This window comes from Melanotaenia boesemani, chromosome 7, assembly GCF_017639745.1.
Source record: "Melanotaenia boesemani isolate fMelBoe1 chromosome 7, fMelBoe1.pri, whole genome shotgun sequence".
Classification (NCBI taxonomy): domain Eukaryota; kingdom Metazoa; phylum Chordata; class Actinopteri; order Atheriniformes; family Melanotaeniidae; genus Melanotaenia; species Melanotaenia boesemani.
Genome location: NC_055688.1, coordinates 24,691,832 through 24,716,239, shown reverse-complemented (window position 1 = coordinate 24,716,239; position 24,408 = coordinate 24,691,832). Strand labels below are relative to the sequence as shown.

At 39.4% G+C, this 24,408-nt stretch overlaps 1 protein-coding gene across 4 annotated transcripts; it reads right to left on the bottom strand.

The window, feature by feature from the left end:
* Positions 1-640: 640 nt before the first annotated feature.
* On the bottom strand, positions 641-24,319 carry LOC121643445. Of its 4 annotated transcripts, none has more exons than XM_041990872.1 (5): positions 24,281-24,319; positions 24,133-24,194; positions 23,763-24,059; positions 1,334-1,483; positions 641-1,224 (listed from the first exon to the last, which is right to left on the bottom strand). In XM_041990872.1, the coding sequence occupies exons 1-5, from the start codon at positions 24,304-24,306 to the stop codon at positions 758-760; spliced, it is 1,002 nt and encodes a 333-aa protein (XP_041846806.1). In that variant the 5' UTR covers positions 24,307-24,319; the 3' UTR covers positions 641-757. The 4 variants fall into 4 exon arrangements, with proteins under 4 accessions (XP_041846806.1, XP_041846807.1, XP_041846810.1 ...); XM_041990873.1 differs by having other exon boundaries at positions 1,334-1,444; XM_041990876.1 differs by lacking the exon at positions 1,334-1,483 and having other exon boundaries at positions 23,652-24,059.
* Between the last annotated feature and the right edge of the window lie 89 nt (positions 24,320-24,408).

The window sequence follows — 24,408 nt, the reverse complement described above, 5'->3', positions numbered from 1 at the left end:
CTGCTACTACATGGCACTGTGCCAGTCTTGCCAACCTTAGTGGGCGGAGCTGTGCTCTTAAAATTGTACGCATCCTTTCATCTTGTGTGGAGGCTGTGGATTGGCATGGCCAAGTATTTTGTCTTAGCATGCCGTTAAGGTGCAAGTCCTCATGTAGCATGGCTGGCTGCTGGGGCTGCAAAAACAGACTGCTTTGCCAGATGCTATGCGCACTGCTAAATGTCTGCTCCAATAATGGCACAATTAACCTGCAGCACTCAAGGCTCTCCAAGCTGTGCCCATTATAAGTGAGGCACCAGATCTTTGGCCACCACTCTTTAAACTGCTGCCATCTTGGCCCTATAGCTTCCTGGTTTGTCAGTTGAGCCTGTACTCTTATTCAACTGCAAGAGTTGAATTGACCTTGCTTGGTTGTCTAGGGTGCTGTAGGCCTAAGGTGGACTATAACATTAGTCCAAGGACCCCTTCCCCCCCTTTGGTTATTGGCACTACTGCATGGCTTTCTACCATGACTGTTTACACCACCCCTCCTAAAATAGACTGCACTATTCAAAGCCTTCTTAATCAGCCTTGTGCAAAAACTCAAGTTTAGTTGGAATATTTAGTTTTGAGAAAACACATTCAGTCTGGTCTTCAGTAAACTCAAGCATTTAATGAGATCTTTAGAGCAGTGTTATCAAACTTCAAAGCTGAGGGCCACAGGCAGCAAGATTGTAGCCTTGACATGGTCACAACCCATTGACCCATCTGCAGAGCTTTAGTGGGCACCTGGGAAGACCTTCTGCTGTTGGCCAGAACCATGGCTTTCAGTAACATGCTCCTTCAAGTAGTGGATGGCCTGAGAGTAGTCTCTGCCCGCCTCATGGTTTTGGCTGAAGGTGCTGTAGGATCCAGGAGGGTACAAGCCATACAGGAGCATCCTGTCAAACCTGCCAGTAGATACAGGGCGGAAGCCACCCAGTTGACCACCTGACACAAGGACAGTGGCCAACCCCTGACCATACCCCTGTCCAGATCCTGCAACGTCAGCTGGGTAGCCAAAATCCTCGGTCTGCTGCTGGTAGCTCCCCAGCTCAGCTTCCTTGACCACACTGGAGGTCTCTCCCGACTGGAGGGTGGGTCCACTTGGTGCAGAAGGGCCTGGAGGGACAAAGTCACCGATGGACTGGGCATCAGCCGAGCCAGCCTCAGAGAAGACAGTGGTAGGAACAGTCCACTGGGTTTCTGGGGAGAAAGTCAGGTTAAGCGAAGGTTTATGCAGACGGCATTTATCAAATGTCTAGATCACCCAATACTCATCGTAAGCTAACTGACCCATGTATTGCATTTTTACCTGGCTGTTCATCCTGGGTTCCAGCACTGTATTCTTCCACAGGTACATACATTTGAGGGCTGGTGACATATGCTACTCCTGGCATGCCAGAGACCAAGGTACCTGCTTGACCCATTTGAGCCACTGGGGACACACCAGCAGCTTGCACACCCATTGCTGCTGAAGAACCAGAGCCACCCACCCCTGGAGTTACCAGGACAGGCTGATATACAGTGGAACCTTGCACAAGTGTAGGAACAGAGGCACCACCATAAGCGCCTGTAAAACCACTGTGTGGTGCAGTGGCATAGCTAGAGACTCTTCCATGGTAAGAGGGATAGTTAGCTGCAGCATTTCCACCACTACTGCTCTGGCCTGTGGACTGAGACCCTGCATACAAGAGAACACAAGTTTAATAGAGCTGAGTTAACTGAACACATACACCATATTACCATAGTGAACAATAGCCTACCTTTTTGGGGGTAGCCACATGTTGCCACAACCAACAAGGCAAAGTGGAAAACTCTGAAGCCATTGAAGGAGAAGCAGAGTGAGGTATAAGTTTCCAGTTAAAGTTTCATGAGGATTAACTTTGCAAGGCAAGGCAAATTCATAAGAAACATTTCACATACCTCAAGAAGAACCCTGCAGCCACCATGGTAAACATCAGCAGTGTCAGTAACAACAAAGGTAAGAGTTTATATATGTTTCCAGAGACCAGCCCTGACCAATCAGATGTTAATGACCTAACAACACACAGCTGGCAGTGACTGATCATGAGGAAAATTGAATCAGACCTCAGCAGTTGCTTGAAGTGATGTATTATTTCCTTGTGAAAATCTTAAGCAGTTTGAACCAGCAATTAATCAATCAGTTCTACTCACATTTTTTTTTCACGTGGTCCTGACATTGCCCTTTTAATTTTCATTAATAAACTTATTGCAAAATTTCAACACAATTTCATTAATTTATTCATTTATTTACTAATTTTCTTTATCTGGCAAGTGTCTAAGCCTGGTGCATATTCGTGGTTCACCCTAAAGTGCCTCTGCACATTATTTTCTTTTTTCACTGAGCAGATGCCGAGATTGCCCTGGAGAAAAACAACGAGTGTTTTAGCCTTTACACTGGCTCCTGGTAAAATTTAGAGGAGATTTCAAAATGTGGTGTAAAATGAAATGGCTGGAGCAAATTTAGAGCTCAGAAAGCCCATAAAGACAAGTGAAGGCAGACTCTACAGTCAGCCAAGAGGGGACAGGAAAGGCACATGTGCGATATGAGGAAAACAAAGGTGAGAAATGTCAGATGGAAGTGACATGCGGTTTGTGGTATCTGCAGGTTCTTGTTTGTGTAAATCTTTGAAGAGCATGGGTGGCAGAGTGAAAGATGAACACTGAATGCAAGGGACTAATTTGTCTGGATGGTGGAATTTTATTTCGGAATGAGTGTAGGTGATGAAGTCGCATATTGACGTGGTTTTAAGCAGAGGAAAGGCAAGCTGGTAGGTTGTAGGATGGGCTTTTAGTTACAGCTGGTGAGTATGCATGTAGTGCTAGACCATTAAGAACTGCCTCTTGTAAAGCATTAGCGCTGTCAGCTGTGCGCCTATATAGACTCCAGTCAGATGACTGGTAACAGTGCGACCGGAGTCGGACAACTAATGTCACTCAGGCAACATTGCATTGTGAATAAATTAGGTAATAAAATGTCAACATTTGATCAGCATGTAAAAGGGGTAGTTTGGTTGACTGTAAAGATGCACTATGCAGCTTTCTGACATTAAAACTCCACGTTCTGGAGTTAAAAAATAAATAAATAAATAAATATATATATAAAAAAAAACACCTTTGTGACATCGAAAACTCTGTCTTTGAGTTCAACATAACTCACTAAGTCACTATTTTTACTTAAAAGACTACCCCTCGAATGTCTGCGTTTCATTTACCTGTGGGACTATAATCTTTATTTGCTTTATTAAAGCATTTAGCCAAGATACTTCGTTAACAAGGAAAACAATAATGAAGAAATCACTGAAAATAAACTTAAAGATGAGGACGATCAAATGGATGAAAATGACAGAATCGACCAAAATATCTGTTTAATTAGAAGCTGCCAATAATACACATTGAGATGTTTGCTGCAAAGATCTCTGCTTTCTGTCAGCAGCAGTTCATGGTAATGTTTTCTTATAGGTACAGATTATAGCAGTGCCTTACACATAATATAATAATGTAAAATGAACATGGTAAGTCACACAAAAACAATACCAAAAGTCTCAGACTGAAAAACAAGACTGACAGTTTTCCTTTTATTTTTCTAACCGCTTACCTGTGTAAATATGATCCATTGACTGGCAGATGTCAAAGTATCAACTCCAGAGTATTGATACGCCTATCCCTACCTTCGCAGTGAGATGCAGTGATGAAATAAACTTCAAAGTTAATGGAGCCAGTGCTGCGGTATGTGCTGATAGAACACATTAAAATCAAACTTTTCTTGTACAGGAGTATTGCTGCAGGCAGCTCAAGTTGTTCATTTGAATCAAAGCCAAAAATAGCTGGCAGCCATTATTACCTTTACTACAAAAACATGAAAAGTCATCAAATATGAATAGGAAATTGACCAGGCTTCCACAAACAAAGCAAGAGTGTGTTCATATTAAAACATGTTTATACTTGGCCAGGGTAAAGAAGAGAGAAATTATCAAGGAAGCAAATACATAAATCATCTGAGAGCAGCAGCAATAGAAAATGATTACTAAGAAGCTGGCAGCACTCTGAGAGACAATGGCCTCACTGCTATCATCAAGAAAGCAGAAGACTGGAGGCTAAAGTGATCATAATGGGGAAAACCAACTTTGTAAACCTACCATTCCTCTTTAGGCCTTACTGCACTTCTTTAATGTAACATGATAATGGAGTAGGCTACTTCCTAGTCTGGAGTTTTCCACTGGAGTAATTTTGTTTTTCTAAATTCAAGCATGGGTTCTTCCAATTTCCTGGTGGCTCAAAATTGACCCTAGAAGTAAATATAGGCAAGACATAGTTACAAGTCCAGGCTGTTCCTTGCCTCTCACCTTGGTTGGATCTGGGATTCAGCCACTCCACTACAAGGTATATGTAAACCTTGAATGGGTTTAATTAATGCACTTGTATATTTAGCTGAATTAAGAATGGCAATATGTCAGTAACTTTAAAATTCATTTTATGTCAAAGTGATAATGTATTGTTACTACTACAACAACAAAAAATCCTAATGTTTACTCTAAATATAAAAAAGAAAATCCAGTCATATTTTAGCATGATCCACGAGTACCTACAAGATGTAATGAGCAACACAATGCACAGGCCGAATTAATTCAGTAGACTAACTGTAAAGCTGGAAATGCAACAGCAAATTATATCTCTCATGAAGTGTGTTGTCATTTAATTAAGCAGGTAAATAAAAATATACTAAAAAGCTGAAATACAGTAAATAAATAAATAATATCCACTATTGCCCATGAAGTATAAATACAATGGTGTTGTGATCAGTTAACAATATACTTATTTCAGTTGTAATTGGTTTCTTTCTAGGAAATCAATCAAAGCAATAAGGTATCAGAAAGTTAACTAACATTAGGAGAGAGATCACCAACTCCAGACCTTAAGGGCCACTGTCCTGCCGCTTAGCAACCTTTAACTAGGGCATTAGAATAAAAACTGATTTTATAAAGTTAAGAGGAAAATTAAAGCATGATTTGATGATACAAACACATACATAACACATACATACATACAAAAAAAGACTAAAAACTAGAAAGACTTTGTTTTTTTTCTTTATAATGGTCATTACCAAACAACCTTCAACATTGAAGTTTTTTACACACCTTGACACTTTTTTTGTGAGTGTGTGTGTGTGTGTTAGTGTGCATTTATAATGTTGTTTTACTACTTTGCCAAGTAGTTACCTTCATCCTTTGTTCGTAGATTGGTGTTTCTTGCATGTTCTATGTTATTAAATTGCTTTCATGCTCAAACTGTGCTAGAATGTCAGGAGGCTTTATTATTTAAAAACTGAAAGTTGTGTGTGTGTTTCCCTGCATTTTGTGGCAAAAACATGGCAGCACATTTGTCTTATGATTCATACAAACAGGAATTCCATAGGGTTCAACCCATATTTCACAATAGTTAGCAGTCGTGGTCAAAAATCAAGCAAGAGCCAGATAAATAAAACAGCCTTGCCCAAGGCATAAAACTAGACTAACATGGCTGCTTGCTGTGATTACTAAAATAATATCATTTCATATAATATTCTTTCACACAAAGTTTATATTCAGTTGACCAGATAAACTCGACTATAATAATGCTTATTAATATTTACACTAGTACAAATTTAATTTGAAGCTGTTTTCACGCACAAATTATGCAACACTAATGGCTTTATCAGTGTGTTGAAGGTGTGACATCCACTGATTCAAATAATGGTCACTTTTCCATTACTCTTTCTTTAAACTTCAATCAGGCACATCTATTAAAAAGAGGCACAGTGAGTGTGTAATATTTACATTTGCATGTGATTTGAAAGTACAACAACAAGTAAGAATTATTCTGTTTCCTGACAATAATGTATCCTATTCTTCTACTATACCACAATATCATGTATAATGGAAATGGTTGTGTGAACAATAGTGGTTCAAAAGACACAGAAAATATCAAAGATGCTTGTTCTTCTCATGATTCCAGTCCAGTCTAGACCCCTGAGTTTTGCATGTACCTCCTAGCCATGGATGGCTGCAATACTATTATAGGCAAGAGCACAGACAGTCAAAGACATGACAAATGCACCCACTCTCATTCCCTCTGTTTACCACCCTTTTAGCATGATTGTTCTATAAAACATACAAAAACATACAGATTTCCGCTTTAACTTTGTCCAGTACCACCAAACAAGCACTAACCAGTGAACAGATATCAACTTAAGACAATTTGTTCCTCGCATAAATCTTCCAGTGAATGTAAGAGCCGTGGTCTTCTATTTGCTCTGATGTCAGCTACTGTCAGTTTAATGTAATTTTTGTATTACTTAGACAAGAGACACAAGGATCAGATATAATTTAGAATAGAAGATGAAAGGGGCATATCTCCTGATTTGAAAGAGACAAAGTGAAAGACATCAGAGAGCAGCACCAGTTTTACCCATAACAGCTCCAGGCCTCATTTTCTAATCACCGCTGTAATGAAGATGAATCTGTAGCTGGTGTGTGCGTGCAGGCATGCACTTTCATATTTAATGAGTGGGAGTACTCTCTCTAATAAATTATATATATATATAATCAGACAAAAATGTGAAGTGTCTCCTTTTGTTAGTATTTTGCCTTTTTTTATTTTTATCATGTTTTATATGAATCAGCTACCATCTCTATCTTTATAAGCACTGTATAACAATAGTCTTTTGCTATTTCTGACAATTAGAAGTGTTTTTCATTAACTATAAGCTTTAAATCGGTTGTGAACCCTTGGCTGCTGTAGAAGCATAAACCGTTATGTGTGACAGTGTGCCAAAAGAAGACATACTTTATGTGAAAAACATGGAAAGTAATGTAACAGAAACACAATACAAACTTAATAGTTGAATGCTTTTATAGCTTTACCACTTGCTTTTACATTTTCAATTATGTTCTCACCCATGGCTATGTTTTCAGTCATCAGCTACAGCAAAATATACAAATGAGCAAATGAGGAAGTTTAGGAGAAAACAATGCATAATATACAAAATGAGAAATACTATAGTGTACTAAACTGTATAGTACATTAAATAGCTATCTCTCAAATTTCAATATGCAAGATATGTAGGTTAATGAAGGCACCCTCAGAACTGTATTAATAATCACCATGCACAACAGTAAAAATACACAACATCTTTGCATACAATTGCATATGTGCACCCACAAAGGTGCACGTGTCACTGAAATAATCATTTGAAAGAACTCATAACTCCCCTCTCCCAAACTCCCCATCCCTAGAGGAACATAACAGTGGATTAACCAGCTATTAGACTCTGAGATGGCTTTGTGGAAATTTGATAGCTGTTATTACTGTTAGGTTGTCAATACACACAAACAACTTATCCACACAAACACACAACCTTAATAAAGAAAGCAAAAACACATGTGCGCTAAAGTATATTAGAGTCAGATTGTAATATATAAAAAAAAAACCTTCCTAAACAGGATTCATGGTGGAAGTTATCCTGCATGTTTTCATCACTTATTGGATAGCAACTTTTTTAGATTTCGGCACATTCATCAATAATTTGAAAATCTTTGAAAATTAGTTGTCAAATATAAGCAATTTAAGCCCAACAAGTATTTGGACAATTAACTTTTTTAGGGTCTTTGCTTAAACACATTCAGCTTGTAATTCAACAATGGATACTGCATTCAAGTACTTCAGCTCTAATTTTATTAGTATGTGAGTTATACCCCACATTCAACGGAGAATTGTCTGTATGAACTGCCTTGACATTCTATGAGAATACAAAAAACTGATTAATTTGTTTAGTAATTTGATATCATTTCTTTAACCAGTCACAGTGGTGCTAAGCCTGAAAACAATGATGCAAGAATGCCTCTGTAATTCTGTACAAGCACTCAACCAAAGAACCAAGCAGGACGTTGATGTAAAACACCATCCATACTTTATTGCGTCCATACATACATTTTAGCAAAAACATTGCCTTTATCAAAGAGTGGGTTGACAACCATTGGGTTGATTGTTTTCTTTTGAACACCTACTGCACATTTATGAGTGGACAACATGGTAAAGTGGCCAGGATAGGATTTCTGTGAATAAAGCAAATCATATGTTTCTCTGATTACACTTGGGACACTTGGAAATGTGCCATTTAGGTAATGTTTGATTACACAGTTGCTGTCAGAATGGCCTGAATTGACATTTTTAAATATATCTTCGTTTCCTGATCGTTATATGGTCATATTGTTGCTGTTTTTGTAAGATGAGAACAATTTTTGTCATGGGTGAACAAAAGTTGCACATTTGTTGGGACTATGTTGTGTTACTGCTGCAGTACAGAGGTGGTGAAGGGAAATGGTTGAGACGGGAAAGTACACACTCACTGTTTGAGTAGACACATCGTATGTTTGATTAAAAACTCCTCAAATTATTTCTTTTATCAATCCTTTACTCTCCTTATTTTATGTAATATGTGTTCATCAGTGGAGGCACTATTAGCACCCTGTGGTGATTTATTTTCAAGTTCTAATTCTGGTTCTTTTGCATTCTCTTTCTTGTTCTTATAAGGAAAAAACTAATTATTTTTGCCTGGCATTACTGCTTTTCCTTCTTCCCACACAACCCTTCCTGATGTTCCTGGAAGTCTAATAAAGTCAGTATCTTTAAATGTATTAAATCTGATATTTCTACATGGTAGTGTAACTTTCTTATTCACCAAAGTAAAAGAAATTGGATTTGTGATAGTGATGGAAGGGTTTTTAACCATCCTTAACTCTCAAGAGTCTCTCCTTGACAGTATAGAAACACACACACCTCAGGACACAGTGACTGATGTTCTTACAGTTGCTTGTTTTGTTTGGATAAATGACATATTATAAAGTGGGTGTTGTCTTTGTTAGATTGATGAGACCTCCTATGTCTCAGCTGTCCTGTTAACAGTCTGACAGTTAGAAAAATGAATGTGCCACTCTGCTGTCATCATTTGGAGTTTGGCATCGACAGACAGAAAAAAAAGTCTATCTAAACAAAAACATTCAGATCTCCCCTCTTACAAATTGTGCATTTTAACAACCCTAGACAAACTAAACAGGAAATGCCTGCTGGAAATGAAGTGAGCCATCAAAAGGACTCAGCCTTATGGAGTTTATCAGCTGATACCAACACTACTGCCACCTTCAGATTTGGAAGGGGAACTGCAACACAACGCTGTAACTCTGTGCTTGAGTACAAGACCACATTTCACCGCCGGCCCCACCGTATGCAGGTGCTGTATGAGTACAAATCCAACCCAACATTGGTATTAACAGGATTTGCAGTATATTAGCCTTTTCTTTCTCTTTTTCATCTTCTTCTGCAACAGCTCGTACCTGTTTCCTTTCTTTTCAAGTATTTTCAAGCATTTATAGTTCATTACCTCTGCAAATATTTTGTATACAAGCCTTCTATGCTTATTTGTACACAAATCTGCTTATTTTCTTCAGTTAGCAGGACGCTATATTATCTGCCACGGGAGTTCACACATATTGCGATAGCAGTGTACGTGCTACCTTCTGCTAATGTGAACACAGCCTCAGGCTGCAGATACAGCACCCACAACCCCTCGTTCTCATCTCTGGGGTCTTCAATCACACCTCTCCATCATCTGTTCTGTCAACATACACACAGTAGTATCCCAGCAGAGAGAATTAAAATACTGGACTTGTTTTATGCCAACACCAAGGAGGAATTTTCTGCATCCCCCCTTCCTCCTCTAGGGAAAACTCATCACCATATTATACATCTCCAGCCTATATAAAAACCCGTTGTACACATAGAGGTTTTCAGATCAGGGAACAAGGAGGAGCTGAGGACTGTACAGATGGAGCTGAGAAGAAAGACTGGAGAGGGGAAGACCAGTTACAAGAGGAAGATGGAGCAGCAGCAGCAGTACGTCACTGGGGTGTGGAGAAGCCTGAAAACTATCTTAAGCTTCAAAATGCCCCACTCACAGGCTGAGGAGAACCTTAACTGAACCTGCTTTTCAACAGGTTTGACGAAGAACCAACCCCCCCCCAGTCATTCACACCTCTGGCTCATTCCGCCATCAAAGCTCTCCACATCGCCCCAGACACAGTCACGTTTACAGTTTTAATTCCCCTTTAATTCAGAATAAAAATTAAATTATTAAAAAGATTAAAAAACACCTCATTCTGAATTTAACTTGAATCTGAAGTAAGTGGCCGATTTATTCTGACTTTACAACCGAATTGAATAATTCCTCAGTCATGTAGTTGTTCAATCTGCTTTAAGTTAATTCCAGTTATTCTGTGCATGCTCGTTCCTCTGTCTTGTTGTGACGATGCACATATGCTACTCTATCTCCTTCTCAGTTGACAAAAAGGAAGCAGTATGCTAGCTTCGATCTACTGCTTCAGATTAAAATCAAAGTGAAAACGGTACTGTTACGTGGTCTTCCATGTTGTAGATAAAAGAAATGAAGCAGGAACTGGAGTTTGTTTTCTTCCGGTAGACGTAAATACGTCATGTTGACCCACTGCAGAACACTCTTATTGTTACTGTACAGATTACGACAATATTTACAGTGCAACATGCATGACAAGACACAGGGAAATTAAACAAATCAATTTTGCTATAGGGACACCCATTCAATTTAAAGGGATTAATTTTGAAAATATATTATAAGTGATAAATTTAACAAATTTAAGAAATGAACTGGGTGATTTGTAACAGATTCTTTAAAGTTGGTTAAATTTTAGGAGACCTCTAAGAATAGAAAATGGAATTTAATGCAAATCTGTTAAAAATGACTGAATTAATTTATTTTAAATCTCAAAGTACTTTACTACTGAACCAAAAATAGAGCTGGAAGTGTTCTATTTTTTACTGTTATTTTCATTGATCTTTTTAAACACATTTTTCAATCATTATCAAGCAATGGTTGCATGTAATTATTTCTATTTTCCCTTTATCTTCATTCATCTCTTTCTAACATGTTTTATGTTAATTGTGAAGCACTTGGTACATGTAACTCTTTATTATTATTATTATTATTTTATTTTTTTTTTTATTATTATTATTCTTATTATTATTATTATTATTATTATTATTATTATTATTTATTATTATTATTAAAATTAACAGAAAACTTTGCCTTAAGTCCAAGGCAGGCACAGCTCACTGAACAGCCCCCCATTGCACGCCCATGCTGCAGGTACTGTCCACCCCCGACCAAGCAGAACCCCTTCCTGCCCCCGATCATAAGCGGAATTGAATCAACGCAATTAAATGTGTTTTTCACGTAAATCTCATTTCGGAAATACTATTTCCCTGTAATGGAGAATACGTTAATTCTGAATAATTTAATTCTGAACAATTAATTCCGAACTGAAAAAACGTTAAGTAATCGTGGCCTGTGTGAAGTTATAGAGCATGTATTTGACCTGAGCTTCAAGCTCAAGGTAGTACCACAGCTCTGGAAGACCTCCTGTTTGGTACCAGTGCAAAAACATTGCAAGCCAGAGAACTTAGCAGCTACAGGCTGGTGGCTCTCACGTCCCATCTGATGAAGATACTTGAGAGATAATGAACTGAATTACACTCACAATACAGACACACTTCACAATCTTCTGAGGAGACTGTAGTCTTTTGGAGTGAAGGAGGTACTCTGAGGACCTATGACTCTGTGGTGGCATCAGCCATCCTGTACAGTGTGGTCTGCTGGAGCAGAAGCATCACAGAGAGGGAAAGGAAGAAGCTGGACAAAGTAATCAGGAAGTCCAGCTCTGTCCTGGGGTGTTCTCTGGACTCAGTGCAGGAGGTAGGTGACAAAAGGGTCCTGGCAAAACTGGCATCCATGCTGGACAGTGAGTCACACCCCCTGCAGGATGCCCTGTCTGCCCTGGAGAGCAGCTTCAGTGACTGAGTGATCAATCTTCGCTGTGCGAAGGAGAGATACAGCAATTCTTTCCTCCCTGCAGCTGTCAGACTTTACAATAAACACATTTAAACTGTGTTTACGTATTTATGTATATGTTTATGTACTTACTTTTGTCAGAACATAGACTGTAAATATTATTTATTATTTGTGTGTGTTCTTATTTGATATCACCTGTGTGCTACAGCTTACTGCACCTGTACTGTTGCAACAATGCAGTGTCCCCACTGAGGGACTAATAAAGATTTTCTTATTCTTATTTATTCCCCATGGTTCAAATGACAAATCTGTTATGGTTGGAGCCAAACCATTTTATATAAACTTTTGTTTCTTAAATTCTTAAAGTTCTCCATCTCTGCATCCCCAACAATTTGTTTCTCTCCCTGCTGCTCAGTCAGCTTTCTAATAACGTTGTTCAACTCTGAGGAGATAAGTGTAGCTGTTGCGATAAGGAGCTGGGAGAGGGAATGATGCAATCTGTCTCCATCTCCTCCTCCTACTGTCAGAGCAGCTCAGTTCCAGTGGTGGATACAAACATTGGCTCTATTGATGTGCAGAGTAGCGTTGCTGGTATCTGATCAACGGTAAGCATCTCATCTACAGATGCTGCGTGTTAGTTCCTGACTCACCCTGACTTTAATTCCTGAGGAGAGAATTAAAGTTTTGTGAGCATAGTTACAATAATGACAATCAAATTAAACGTTTTCACAATTCATTTTAAGCTAATATATGCCCGTCTGGAGTTGTGTTCAATTACCATGTTGTTTTCGACACACCCTTTGCATCCATACTGTTCACATAATGCATTTTGTGAGACTACGCTTAAAATCCTTGTTTAAATGATGCCATCAAAATCTTCATGTGATTATGTGAATCAGAATTAAGTTTGATCTGCAAAGTTAAATTCCATTAAAGTGATAAATGAGACCGACTCAGGGCTGGACTGGGACAAAAAAAAATCAGCTGGGAGTTATATGCTCACCCAGGCCACCCGAATCATATACTGCACATATATGCTCATACTGAAGTACACATACGCGATAATGCACATAGATAAGCTAAATATTCTATATAGATCAACACTCACACACCACCAGTACAGTACTTTTCTCTCTCCTGCTCTTATCAAAAGACTCAATACAACAGTCACAACAGGATTCCATTATTCATATTATTCATATCTATATTATTATATATATTATATTTATATATATATATATTCATATTATTATGTTGATCTAAACAACATGATTGTGTCATTTTGTCATCGAATAATTTAGATGCTAGTTTACCATAAATATAATATGTTAACATAGAATAAATATTTGATGCACCAGTAACGACAAAAAGTGGTCAACAGCAACTTAACCTGATATGATTAAAATAACATTAGAAAATGAAAAAGTCAACTCAACTTAGCCACTGAGACTAAAACAGGCATCAAAACGGTATTAATCTTCAGCAGCTTATATTATTATAAGCAATGAAACCCCACTTATTATTTAAATTATCTAAAAGGTGCCGACAATTCCTCTGTAACAATTCATCAGTTCCAGTGGTGGATACAAACAAACCAGAAATTTTATGTATCCCCAAAAATAAAATAGTAGTTTGAAAATGAACTTCAAAATTTAGCTGGGACAATGTTAAGCAAACGCATTACCTGGGTATTTGTTGTCCTATTATGATGAAATAACCCCCAAAAAATGTGATTTAAAAATACACTCAGGTACTGAAACACCCCACATGCAAGAGAGCATTATAATGGCTAAATAAAAAAAAATTATAGCCTCCTTTTAACCACCTATGGGCTCATTGATGGGAAAAATTTCAAGATATTTTGGTCCATGTTCCTGCTCTGGTGTGTGGCAGTGGTGGGTGTGCCTGTTTCCCCGGCAACAAGGATCTTCACCTGCACCTCATCTGCAAACAGCAGCAGTATTTAGACTGGCTGGGCCTTCCAGTCATCGCCAGATTGTTGATTTACCCAGTGGTAACAACACTTGGCCATTTCTGCATTTTTTTTCTTCTTTTCTTTCAGTCTGCTAATAATCATAGTTTGTTTGCTTCTCTCAGAAATCCAGACCTGCCTCCCTCCCTGCCACACCCTCCTCAATCCGCACTTGGATTGCAGTCTCACCCTTAACGCACAACTCGTGGCATTTTCTCTGGCTGTATATTGCTATAGCAATATAAAATAAGCCAGAGTTTTTTAAATGCTCATTTTTTAAATTTTTTTAAAGGCTAAAAGTCTCTTTGGTGGATGTTTCTATCCATCAATGTCCTCAGCCTTAACAAACACACATTTTGTCTGCACTCATTTTTTTGTCTCTTAAACTCTTGTTTGACTATATATATATATATATATATATATATATATATATAGATATATATATAATCTCCTGCCATTTGTTTTCTCACTTTAGTTCTGTTAAAATATTTCATCTCACCCGCTCCTCCTCCTACAATTTTCAAACTGTCAAGTTCTTTATTTTGATGCATAGCTTTAGACTTTTCTTGTTTACCCTCCAGTTCTCATCTTATGAGTGGCACCTTCATGACCTTTGAAAGGTAATTTTAATTCCTTGTCATGATGAGAAAAACACAGGAGTAACACTTGTGTCAAAACTTATTGATGTAGAAACTTATAGTTGACTTTTCTGTATATACAGCAGCCATTGTTAATTTTACCTGTGATTATCTGATGGTGATAGCACCATCTAATTTACAGTTTTCTATATTGGCCACATTTACATGAGAGTTTAATTCCCCTTTATTTCAGAATAAAAATTAAATCAGCCTTAAAAAGATTAAAAATGACTTTGCAAACATCTAATTCTGAATGAAAATGACCATTGCGAATTAAATGTAAATCCGAAGTAAGTGGCTGGTTTATTTTAAATCAGAATTTTATAATTCTTCAACCATGTATACATTAATTTTTCTTTAAATTAATTCAGATCATTCTGTGCATACTCGGTCCCTTGTCTTTTCATGGTGATGAAGATTTGGTTCTCTATCTCCCTTTTCCCTCCTCAGCTAGCGAAAGTGAAGTAGTATGTTAGTTTCAAGCTGCTGTTCAAAGCTTTCAAAACCATAATCAAAATCAAAGAGAAAATTGTTCTTATAAGTGATGAGTGACTTGCAATCCCAGAAACATCTTGTGGAGCGTCTGTCAGAGCGCGATTACATGATGTAGATGATGACATGTAAAGCCTCACCGGTGGAACATACCACGTGACCAGGGGCCTAATTTATCTAACTGCGTAGCAAAGAAAAATACAGGTGGCATCTGCAGTGCAAAAAAGTGCAGCTTTCAGATTTCTCAAAGTGTGCATGTCCCATGCCTGTTTAGAAATAAGAATCAACTCTAAAGTGGGCGCACGTGATGGTACGCCTTCCCACACCCACGTGGTGGCTATAAATGGTCAGATGTATGCCTATGATACATATTCATCACATCATTTGCATGATTGCTCGGGAGGGAAAAAGAGTTAAGAAGTGGAATTTTCTGGGGTGTGAGGCTGAGATCCTGATGGACCATGCTGAAAAATGTAAAAATGCCATTGTGAAAACTAATAGTGGATTGTGCACAAATGTGTACAAATGTCTCACATTTCACAGCATTTCCTTGATTTTGTTCTGTGCCGTTGGTGTCGTAGTTTCCCGTTTCTCTAGATTATGATACGTCTGGGTCAGAGTTGTCGTGGAGGTAGGAACATTTTCTCGTCACCTGCACAAGACTGTTCCTATGCAAGCTTGATAAATAAGGCCCCAGATGGGGAAGTGATTTGCTATTTGGTGCACAATCCAAATAAGCAGTGACACACAATGGCGTTTCCCTGCATTTGGAGCTCTCTCATCATTTATTAAAACTTCAGTTTGTGGATTGCCATTTATAGCTCTACCCTGAGATCATGGAGCCAGCTAGAAAAAGAATGATTTCCCTTGTTTTGTAGGGATGGTGAAACCTGAGCCTCATCAAACAAAACGTTGTGATGTATCACAGATTTTTATTTTTAAAAAAAAGTATTTTCTCAATAATGTGAGGCTTCAGTCTGCTCCTTTTCTGGCACACTATCTCTCCAGCTTTGAAGAAGACCTGCTCGCAAGGCACAAATGTGGCTGGCATGTGCAAATACTGTTTAGCCAGCCTGAATAGGTTGGGGTACATAGTTTAGCATGTCCTCCAGTTTTTGAGTGGGTCTTCTCTCGAGAGGTAGGCTTCGATTAAATACTGCTGCACTTCCACCGTGGCATCTGCTGTTCTGGGTTGCACCTAAAACAATCAATATTTTGGTAACAATAAACCTATTTCAGGAGGAAATGTAGACATAATTAGAAGCCAATACAAACCTCGGCTATCCAGAAGGTCCGACAAGTCTTCCTGGTCCTGCAGATTTAGACGCTTGCTCTTAGTGACTGAAAGTAGAAACAGTATAAATACAGTATAATGTATGCTTGTTACATAGCTAAGAACACACAAAAAAAAAAAATCTAGTGTACCTATGATGTTGACGGTGCCACCCTCTCCATTCTCATGCTTCTAGCACATTCGGCGGTTACCCTAGCAACAGCGTCTTGCACAGGTGTTGTGTATCCTCAATCGCAATCGTTTTAATCGGGGATCCAGTATAGTTGCCATTGCCAGGACACAAATATTTTCAACATGGCACCTTGTGTATAAAAAGTGTCACAAGTGTTGTGTCAGTTCAATTGCTGTTGGATTTTGTAGTACACTTGATTTTGTAGCAAGTTTATTCTGCACCATTCGAAAAATTGGAATGACTTTTGATGCTGACACCGTCTTCTCTGATGAAAGTTCTGTTGTCAAGTTGAATAGTGCTAGAACCTCTAGGCACTTACCAACGGGTTTATATTAATGACATGAGAGGGGAACAACATCAGCAGCCAGAGTAGTGACCGCAGTTCACGCTGCTCGTGAAGAAGCTGCAGCACAAAAAAAGTGGAGTTCCACCAAGTGTCAACCTCCTGAATGAATTTATATGATGACCTCTGGAGATGTTGCTGGATTTCAACCAGACTGTCTTTAGGCTTGAGGCTAGACCTAAAATACGTTACTATCTTTCTCGCCTTGGTTCTAATGTCTGTCAAAACCTTTGTTTGTTCCAGTGTCTTTTGGACAACCAGATTTAGGCTATGTGCACAGCACGGCACATTCCTCAGGCCCATGAGTTTTGCCATTAACTGCTTGTTCAGTGCATTGTCTGTGATGAAACAGTGGACTTTATGTCTCAGTCCCCATGCAGTCAACTGTGAGTCTATGGCATTTCTAAAATTCTCAGCTGTGTGAGAATGCTTGAAGTGGCTGACACCCAGCAGAACACTTGCTAGCTCCATGTCTACATTTATGAAGCGGCAGGTGACCCCAAGGTAACCATCCATGGCAATGGATGACCACATCCTGTGGCCTTCTCCACAGCTTTGATTGCATCTTCTTTACCCTCTTCATATTTTTTCTCCACTAATGCCTTCCAAGCCTGGCGAGTTGTATCTGGGTGTCTGCCGGTTCTCGATCCAATTCATGAAGCCACTGTGGAACTCTCTGAGGAAAAGAGATTTTCTGGCTACAAGGTGATCCCTCTTCTTGCTGTGTTACACTCCTCACTGGACAAAGATGTAAGGAATGCTACATGCCCAGTCAGCTCTTCAATGGCAAATCATCTGAGGAGGCAGTAGAGAAATAAGCTTCATACGTTCCAATGAGTGAGCATCATGTCACTGTGTACACTGCATGATCCTCCATTAAGAGTAAAGGCTTTTTCAACCCTAGCAAAGCGGTAGAGGCAGTGAAGAGGTTAACAACTGAATGTGCTGCAGTCATGCAACAGAGATCCTTCTCCTCCTCCTCCTCATCATCATCTCCATAACCATAACCATCAGACATTGCTCAGTTTATATTTTATGTATATATATTTATATACTAACTTAGAGTCTCCGTTTCCACTTTAGCAAACTGTGGTGTCATCCGGATGACAAAGCATTGGAAGAATGAAGACAAAATGTCACCACTGATGCCACCTTTAAAGTACAGTGGCATATGATAAAGCACAATGTTAGCAGACTGGATGACCCCCCAGCAGCACTGGGAAAGACACAAATATGTGTACCTCACCTTGTACAAGTTGGCAATGGCCTTTTTGAGCACCACCACATCCTCTGTGCTATGTGAGAGTGTTTTACAAACCAGGAGAAATACTCTCTAGGAAATTAATCACCTGAGTCCTAAAAGCATTGAAAAATTGTCAAAATGATTGAAAAAAGACTTGGGTCACAAAAGCCCATTCCCTGCCCCACAGCTCAATGGAACATTCACTCTGATCACCATAAACTTTATTTTCACTTCCCCTTGTATCCATTATACTTTAACAAGCTGTACAAACAATACAATACAGACAACAAAAACAAATACACACATTTCTTAAATAGATGCCCCTAACATAATGGAGATAAATTTGACTTTAATATTAAATTACTGATGTCATTCTGACGGCTTGAACTGTGAAATTCTTTGTCCACTAGATGGCTTCATGGAGCAAATGAAACATCAAGACGCTTTGTCCTTCAATGAACCCATTTGTTGAAAAGCTTCAATGCTTCTGGAAGCTTCACTGGCCCAACACTACTTATTACATGGTCTTCCATGTTGTAGCAGAAAAGAAAAGACAAGAACTGGGGTTTGTTGTCCTCCGGTAGACGTAAATACGTCACGTCCACCCCCTGTCCAATCAGAACCTTCCCAACCCCAAGAGCTAAAGCAGAAACGAATAAATCCAATTAAATGTGTTTTCCATGTAAACCTCAATTTGGAATTACTATTTCTAACATGAAGGAGAATGCTCTAATACAGAATTATTTAATTCTGAATATTAATTCTGAAATAAAAAATATTATGTAATTGTGGCCATTCTGACAAGTGGTTACAAAATGAGGTAACAAAGTGTTAACTTTTTATCATTAAAATGATGATACAGTGAAGCCAAATATGGTAATTTGTACTTAAATGCTTGTTTCCAAAAAAGAGAAGTAGATTTAGTCATGTTTCTAGTATGGATTTCTTGAATTGAACTCCAGGGATTAAAGCAGCATTTGTGCACACTAGGACCCATCAGAACAGTGCTTTGTTATTAGCATTCTGTAAACTGTCATTTTACCATCTAATATTACCTCAAGTCTTCCTTTCTGATTGGATTCAATCTCCTCCTCAAGGAAATATATGGCTCGTTAGATGTTGAGTGCCCAGCATGCAACAGTAAATAAATAAAGTAAAAAAAAGACTGTGAGAAGTAAAAGAAAGACCAGCATTTTGTCAACATCTAAACAATAAGCTAAAAAACATGCAAACAATCGGAGGTTGACAGTCGGTGTTGTGACTACAAGCAATTCCTTTGGTGAAAAACATCACGAGAAAAAAAAAAAAAAACTCCATTCATTGATATCATCTCCACTGATGCTGTGGAAATTCTGTAAATATTGTGCTCAAATTTCATACACTGGTAGCAGAATCAAACACAGATTTGTTGCAATGAAGATTTCATTATTTCTTTTTTATCATAAGCTCACAACTCCCCAGGCAACCTACACACCAAAGCCAGTTAGTCCCTCTCCTTATAAAGTTAGACCTGGTCTCATCTAATCATGTTTTGAATCTGATTTGTCAAACAAGAACATCAGGGTTCAGACAGCAGCACATGTCTAACCTGAAAGGAAGGTTAAAAAAATCTACACTATCATGTTTACAGGACCAATACATATTTAAATTCATTGTTTAAGAAGATCCCAGGTTTTCTTAAAGATTATCTTCCAAGTACGGCTGTAATTATTTTTCCCCATTATTAATTATTTTTCCCCATTATTAATTATTTGGTCTTTGTACAAAAGATTTACCATTTATTATTTGCCAATCCTTGATTCTTTCTGTATTTTTAATACATTTACTGTTATGTACTTTTAACAAATAAAAAACCATAGTCTGCCTAGTGGTCTTTCCTTTCTTCTGCTCTTTATTTTAAATCCCCTTTTTATCTTTCTTCGTTGTCAGTGTGAGAGATGAGACCTAGCCATGTACTTGTGTCTGATCTACCTGCCGAGATAGTGCCTGCACCTTTATGTTGCACACTTTACACACATCAAAGTGACACATATTGTATGGACACACTTTCATGGGAAAATGCAAGAGAGAGAGGTCTGGGTAGAAAATACAATGGCTCAGAGAGCCACCTTTCATGACATAACAATGCAAACCAAGCATCAGTGCTTTTGTAAACAGTACAGTTAAATGTGTGCTTGTATCTTCTTACACTGAATGACATTGACACGGTGCCTGCTGATCTGTGAACTTCAGAGTAATTAATAAGCCCTCTGTGCATCACAGGGTTGGCAGAGGGAGGAAAAGAAGTAAGAAAAGAGGGACAGACGCCAATAAGAAAATGGTGTTTAATTAGACTCATGCAGAGAATCAGCCATCCTGTGGGACCTGCCGGTTGTCTTTGAACTGTTCAGCAGCTAATATTTTGCTGAGAGAAGAGCATGTCAGCGGACAGAGAGAACAGTAACAGATGTGGGAAGCTTAGTGAAGATTAGTGGGTTTAAATTAGCAGCACTCTTCCTGACATTCTTGACATCTGGGGCTTAAAATATTTCTTTCCTGTGCTCATCAACATTGCAAATCAATATCGCTTTGGCTACACAAACAAGACATAATAATATTAAAAAGCTGAATATTAAAAATAGAAAAACTGTCTGCAGTGGATACATTTCTTGGTGATTAGCTGGGATTTTAAGTGTGAGATTTATGTGATACAGACCAACCAGAGTTCAAAATCTGGCAGTCAAATACACACAGATGGATTTGGTTTGGGGGTATGGGTGGGGAGTCGATAAGGCTTAGGGACCAAAGCTACTGGATCTAGATGTTCTGGAGCTTTTTGATAAAGTATGATTCAGAACTCACACCGTGACACAGAACTCCTTTCTTACGCTGGGTTCTTTATATCAGCAAGTTGCAATCCATGCCCTGTTCCACAGATCTCATATTACTGTTCTGGAACACTTTATCCCTGAGTGTTAGCGATATGTTTTATTAAACTATTATTAAAAAGAATGGCAACGTTTTCATTTACATTTGACATTTGATTTCTGGGATGTTACCACATCTCCTCCAAGTTCCATTTAGCCCAGGTTTCTGTTCAAGGGCCTTGTGCACACTGTCTCCATGACAGCTCTGTCTCCCTTATCCATTGTTTCAACAACAGTTTCAGCTTTGAGAGGTACAGCTGCTTATGTTACCGCCACTTCAACCAAACCTGTCATGTATTAAGCTCAGTATGACATTGTATGACTTCATCCTATCGGTATATGGCTTAGAGGAAAGCTACAGATGACAAACAGCACAGAAATGGAATGAATAGGAAGGAAAATTAAAAAAAGAAAGTGTCTTTTACCACTTCCCCATATGGCACAAGCCTGATTAGAATACATTTTTGGAAAATTTGCAGTGTGATAGAAATGCTAACCTCACATTTACAAGGCATTCATTTACCTTGGTAAATAAATTCTGGGTAATAGAAATTCCCTGGAATTCCCCCAAATGTTAACATTCTGTGGGTGATTCGTAATCAAACAGTTTTATTGTGAGCAAACAGGGGTGAAAAGCCAAAAGGGCAAGAAAATTCCCTGGTTTGGACTTCAGTTGCAGTCTTTCTGTATGCTGAGTTGGTGCAAACTCCATAAGCAAGCTTGAGTTCTTTCCAGGTACTTTTCCCAAAATCCAAAAACATGCTGGCCGATGCTAGGTTAATTGTTGTCTCTAAATCTGTCTCCCAAAGACTGAAGGCGAGTTGTTGACAAGTTTGGTCAGAGAGCTGCATTCCTGCAGGTTTTTTATGTTTTCCTGTTTCAACACCTAATTCAAATCAATGAGTCACTGAGAAGAAGATAATGAGCTGTTGATCCATTTAATTTGAATCAGGTGTGTTGGAGCAAGGAAACATAGACAATCTACAGAATTACAGCCCTCATAGGACTAAATTGAGTAGCCCTGTTTTAGAATCACCTCTGATTACTTGGATCACCACATGATGGGAATGAAAATATAAGGACAGAAAGGCAGGAGCAGCACGCCCTATCTTTCATTCACCATTGGAGGACTTGATTCAATAGTTGTCTCAAAAAAGTTTAGAAGCACTGAGGTACAAAAAAGAAAGGCAGCCGCATAAGAAAGTTGACATTTAATCCACCCTCCTCCTTTCCATCTGTCCAGCTCAGAACTGACATTTCTTGCAGGCTGCTGCAACAGATCAGCATCCGAGCAATGACCAGAAACAGCATTGGCCACCCAGTGTGACTGATAAGACAAGCATGCTGTTCCTTACAGAGACAAATATACACTTATACACACCACCAGACAAGTACAAATTCACAAAGATGCATTAAAAAAAAAAAAAAAAAAAAAAAAAAATTTGCAAGTATTTGCCCTTTGAAAAGAAAAAATGTGTGTATAGAAGAGCAGGAACGCAGCAGTGGAGAGCAGTGGGGAAATGTTTGAGACCAGGAGGTGACAGGACGGTTACCTTGGCAACCAGGCCTCTGGCAACAACTGCCTTATCAGTGGGCAGACAGTTGGATACCAATGGTGATTCCTCTGAGACATATGCTCATTTCATCAGATCATTGGAACCATTTTACATTGACAGCTTTACAGTGATGAAAAAATCTTCACATAATCCCTTGCAGGAACAAAGCCTTTTCAGCCATAGCTTAACCTTATGTCACACTGACCAAAAAAAAAAAAAAAAAAAAAAAAAAAAAAAACACACAAACCAGGGTTCATATGGAGCCCTGCCTTGGCCAAGCATATGACCCATCCTGACCTCTACTCCAATCCCTGTTGGTCTTTAGAGCCACAACATAAACCACTGCGCCAGTGTGTTGGGCAAGATTTATTTTATTTGATTAAAAGGCAGTCTGTGTTACCACCCACCCAACCACTAAGGGAAGCTGGTGCAGGCAGCAAGGTTGTAGTAGTCATGTTCACTTCCAATATGCCTTGTGCACATCCTGCTGGTGCACCAGACCTTTAGTGGGCACCTGGGTAGAACTTCTGCTGCTGACCAGAACCATGGCTTTCAGTAACATGCTCCTTCAAGTAGTGGATGGCCTGAGAGTAGTCTCTGCCCGCCTCATGGTTTTGGCTGAAGGTGCTGTAGGATCCAGGAGGGTACAAGCCATACAGGAGCATCCTGTCAAACCTGCCAGTAGATACAGGGCGGAAGCCACCCAGTTGACCGCCTGACACAAGGACAGTGGCCAACCCCTGACCGTACCCCTGTCCAGATCCTGCAACGTCAGCTGGGTAGCCAAAATCCTCGGTCTGCTGCTGGTAGCTCCCCAGCTCAGCTTCTTTGACCACACTGGAGGTCTCTCCCGACTGGAGGGTGGGTCCACTTGGCGCAGAGGGGCCTGGAGGAACAAAGTCACCGATGGACTGGGCATCAGCTGAGCCAGCCTCAGAGAAGACAGTGGCGGGAACAGTCCACTGGGTTTCTGGGGAGAAAGTCAGGTTAAGCGAAGGTTTATGCAGACGGCATTCATCAAATGTCTAGATTACCCAATAATTGTAAGCCGACTGACCCATGCATTGCATTTTTACCTGGCTGTTCATCCTGGGTTCCAGCACTGTATTCTTCCACAGGTACGTACATTTGAGGGCTGGTGACATATGCTACTCCTGGCACGCCAGAGAGTAAGGTACCTGCTTGACCCATTTGAGCCACTGGGTACACGCCAGCAGCTTGCACACCCATTTGAGCCACTGGGGACACACCAGCAGCTTGCACACCCATTGCTGCTGGAGAACCAGAGCCACCCACCCCTGGAGTTACCAGGACAGGCTGATATACAGTGGAACCTTGCACAAGTGTAGGAACAGAAGCACCACCATAAGCACCTGCAAAACCACTGTGTGGTGCAGCTGCATAGCTAGAGACTCTTCCATGGTAAGAGGGATAGTTAGCAGCAACATTTCCACCACTGCTGCTCTGGCCTGTGGATTGAGACCCTGCATGAGAGAGAATATGAATTAGTATAGACAACATTCACTGCTTTACTATAGTAAATGACACCCACCCTACCTTTATGGGGATGGCCACATGCTGCCATGATCCACAAGGCAAGGCCAGAAATTCTAAATCCACTGAGCAAAGTAAAGGAGAACCACAAAGAAGTTAAACAACTGGCAATTACCCAGGGAACGCAATTGTAAACAAAGCCCGTACATACCTCAGAAAAACCCCTGCAGTCTTCATGGTGCAAGTCAGCAGTGATGATAACAGCAAAGGTGAAGGTTGATAAATGGAGCTAGAAACCAGCCCTAACCAATCAGAGGATAATGGCCTAACAACACACAG

Bases quoted from the DNA above. Each gene is read 5' to 3' on its own strand.
- LOC121643445 (XM_041990872.1), bottom strand. From the start codon at position 24,306: ATGAAGACTGCAGGGGTTTTTCTGAG. The intron at 24,060-24,132 runs GTAGGGTGGGTG...TCTCTCATGCAG, and splicing joins ATGTGGCCATCCCCATAAAG to GGTCTCAATCCACAGGCCAG. The intron at 1,484-23,762 runs GTCAAGCAGGTA...CAGCAGCAATGG, and splicing joins GTACCCAGTGGCTCAAATGG to GTGTGCAAGCTGCTGGTGTG.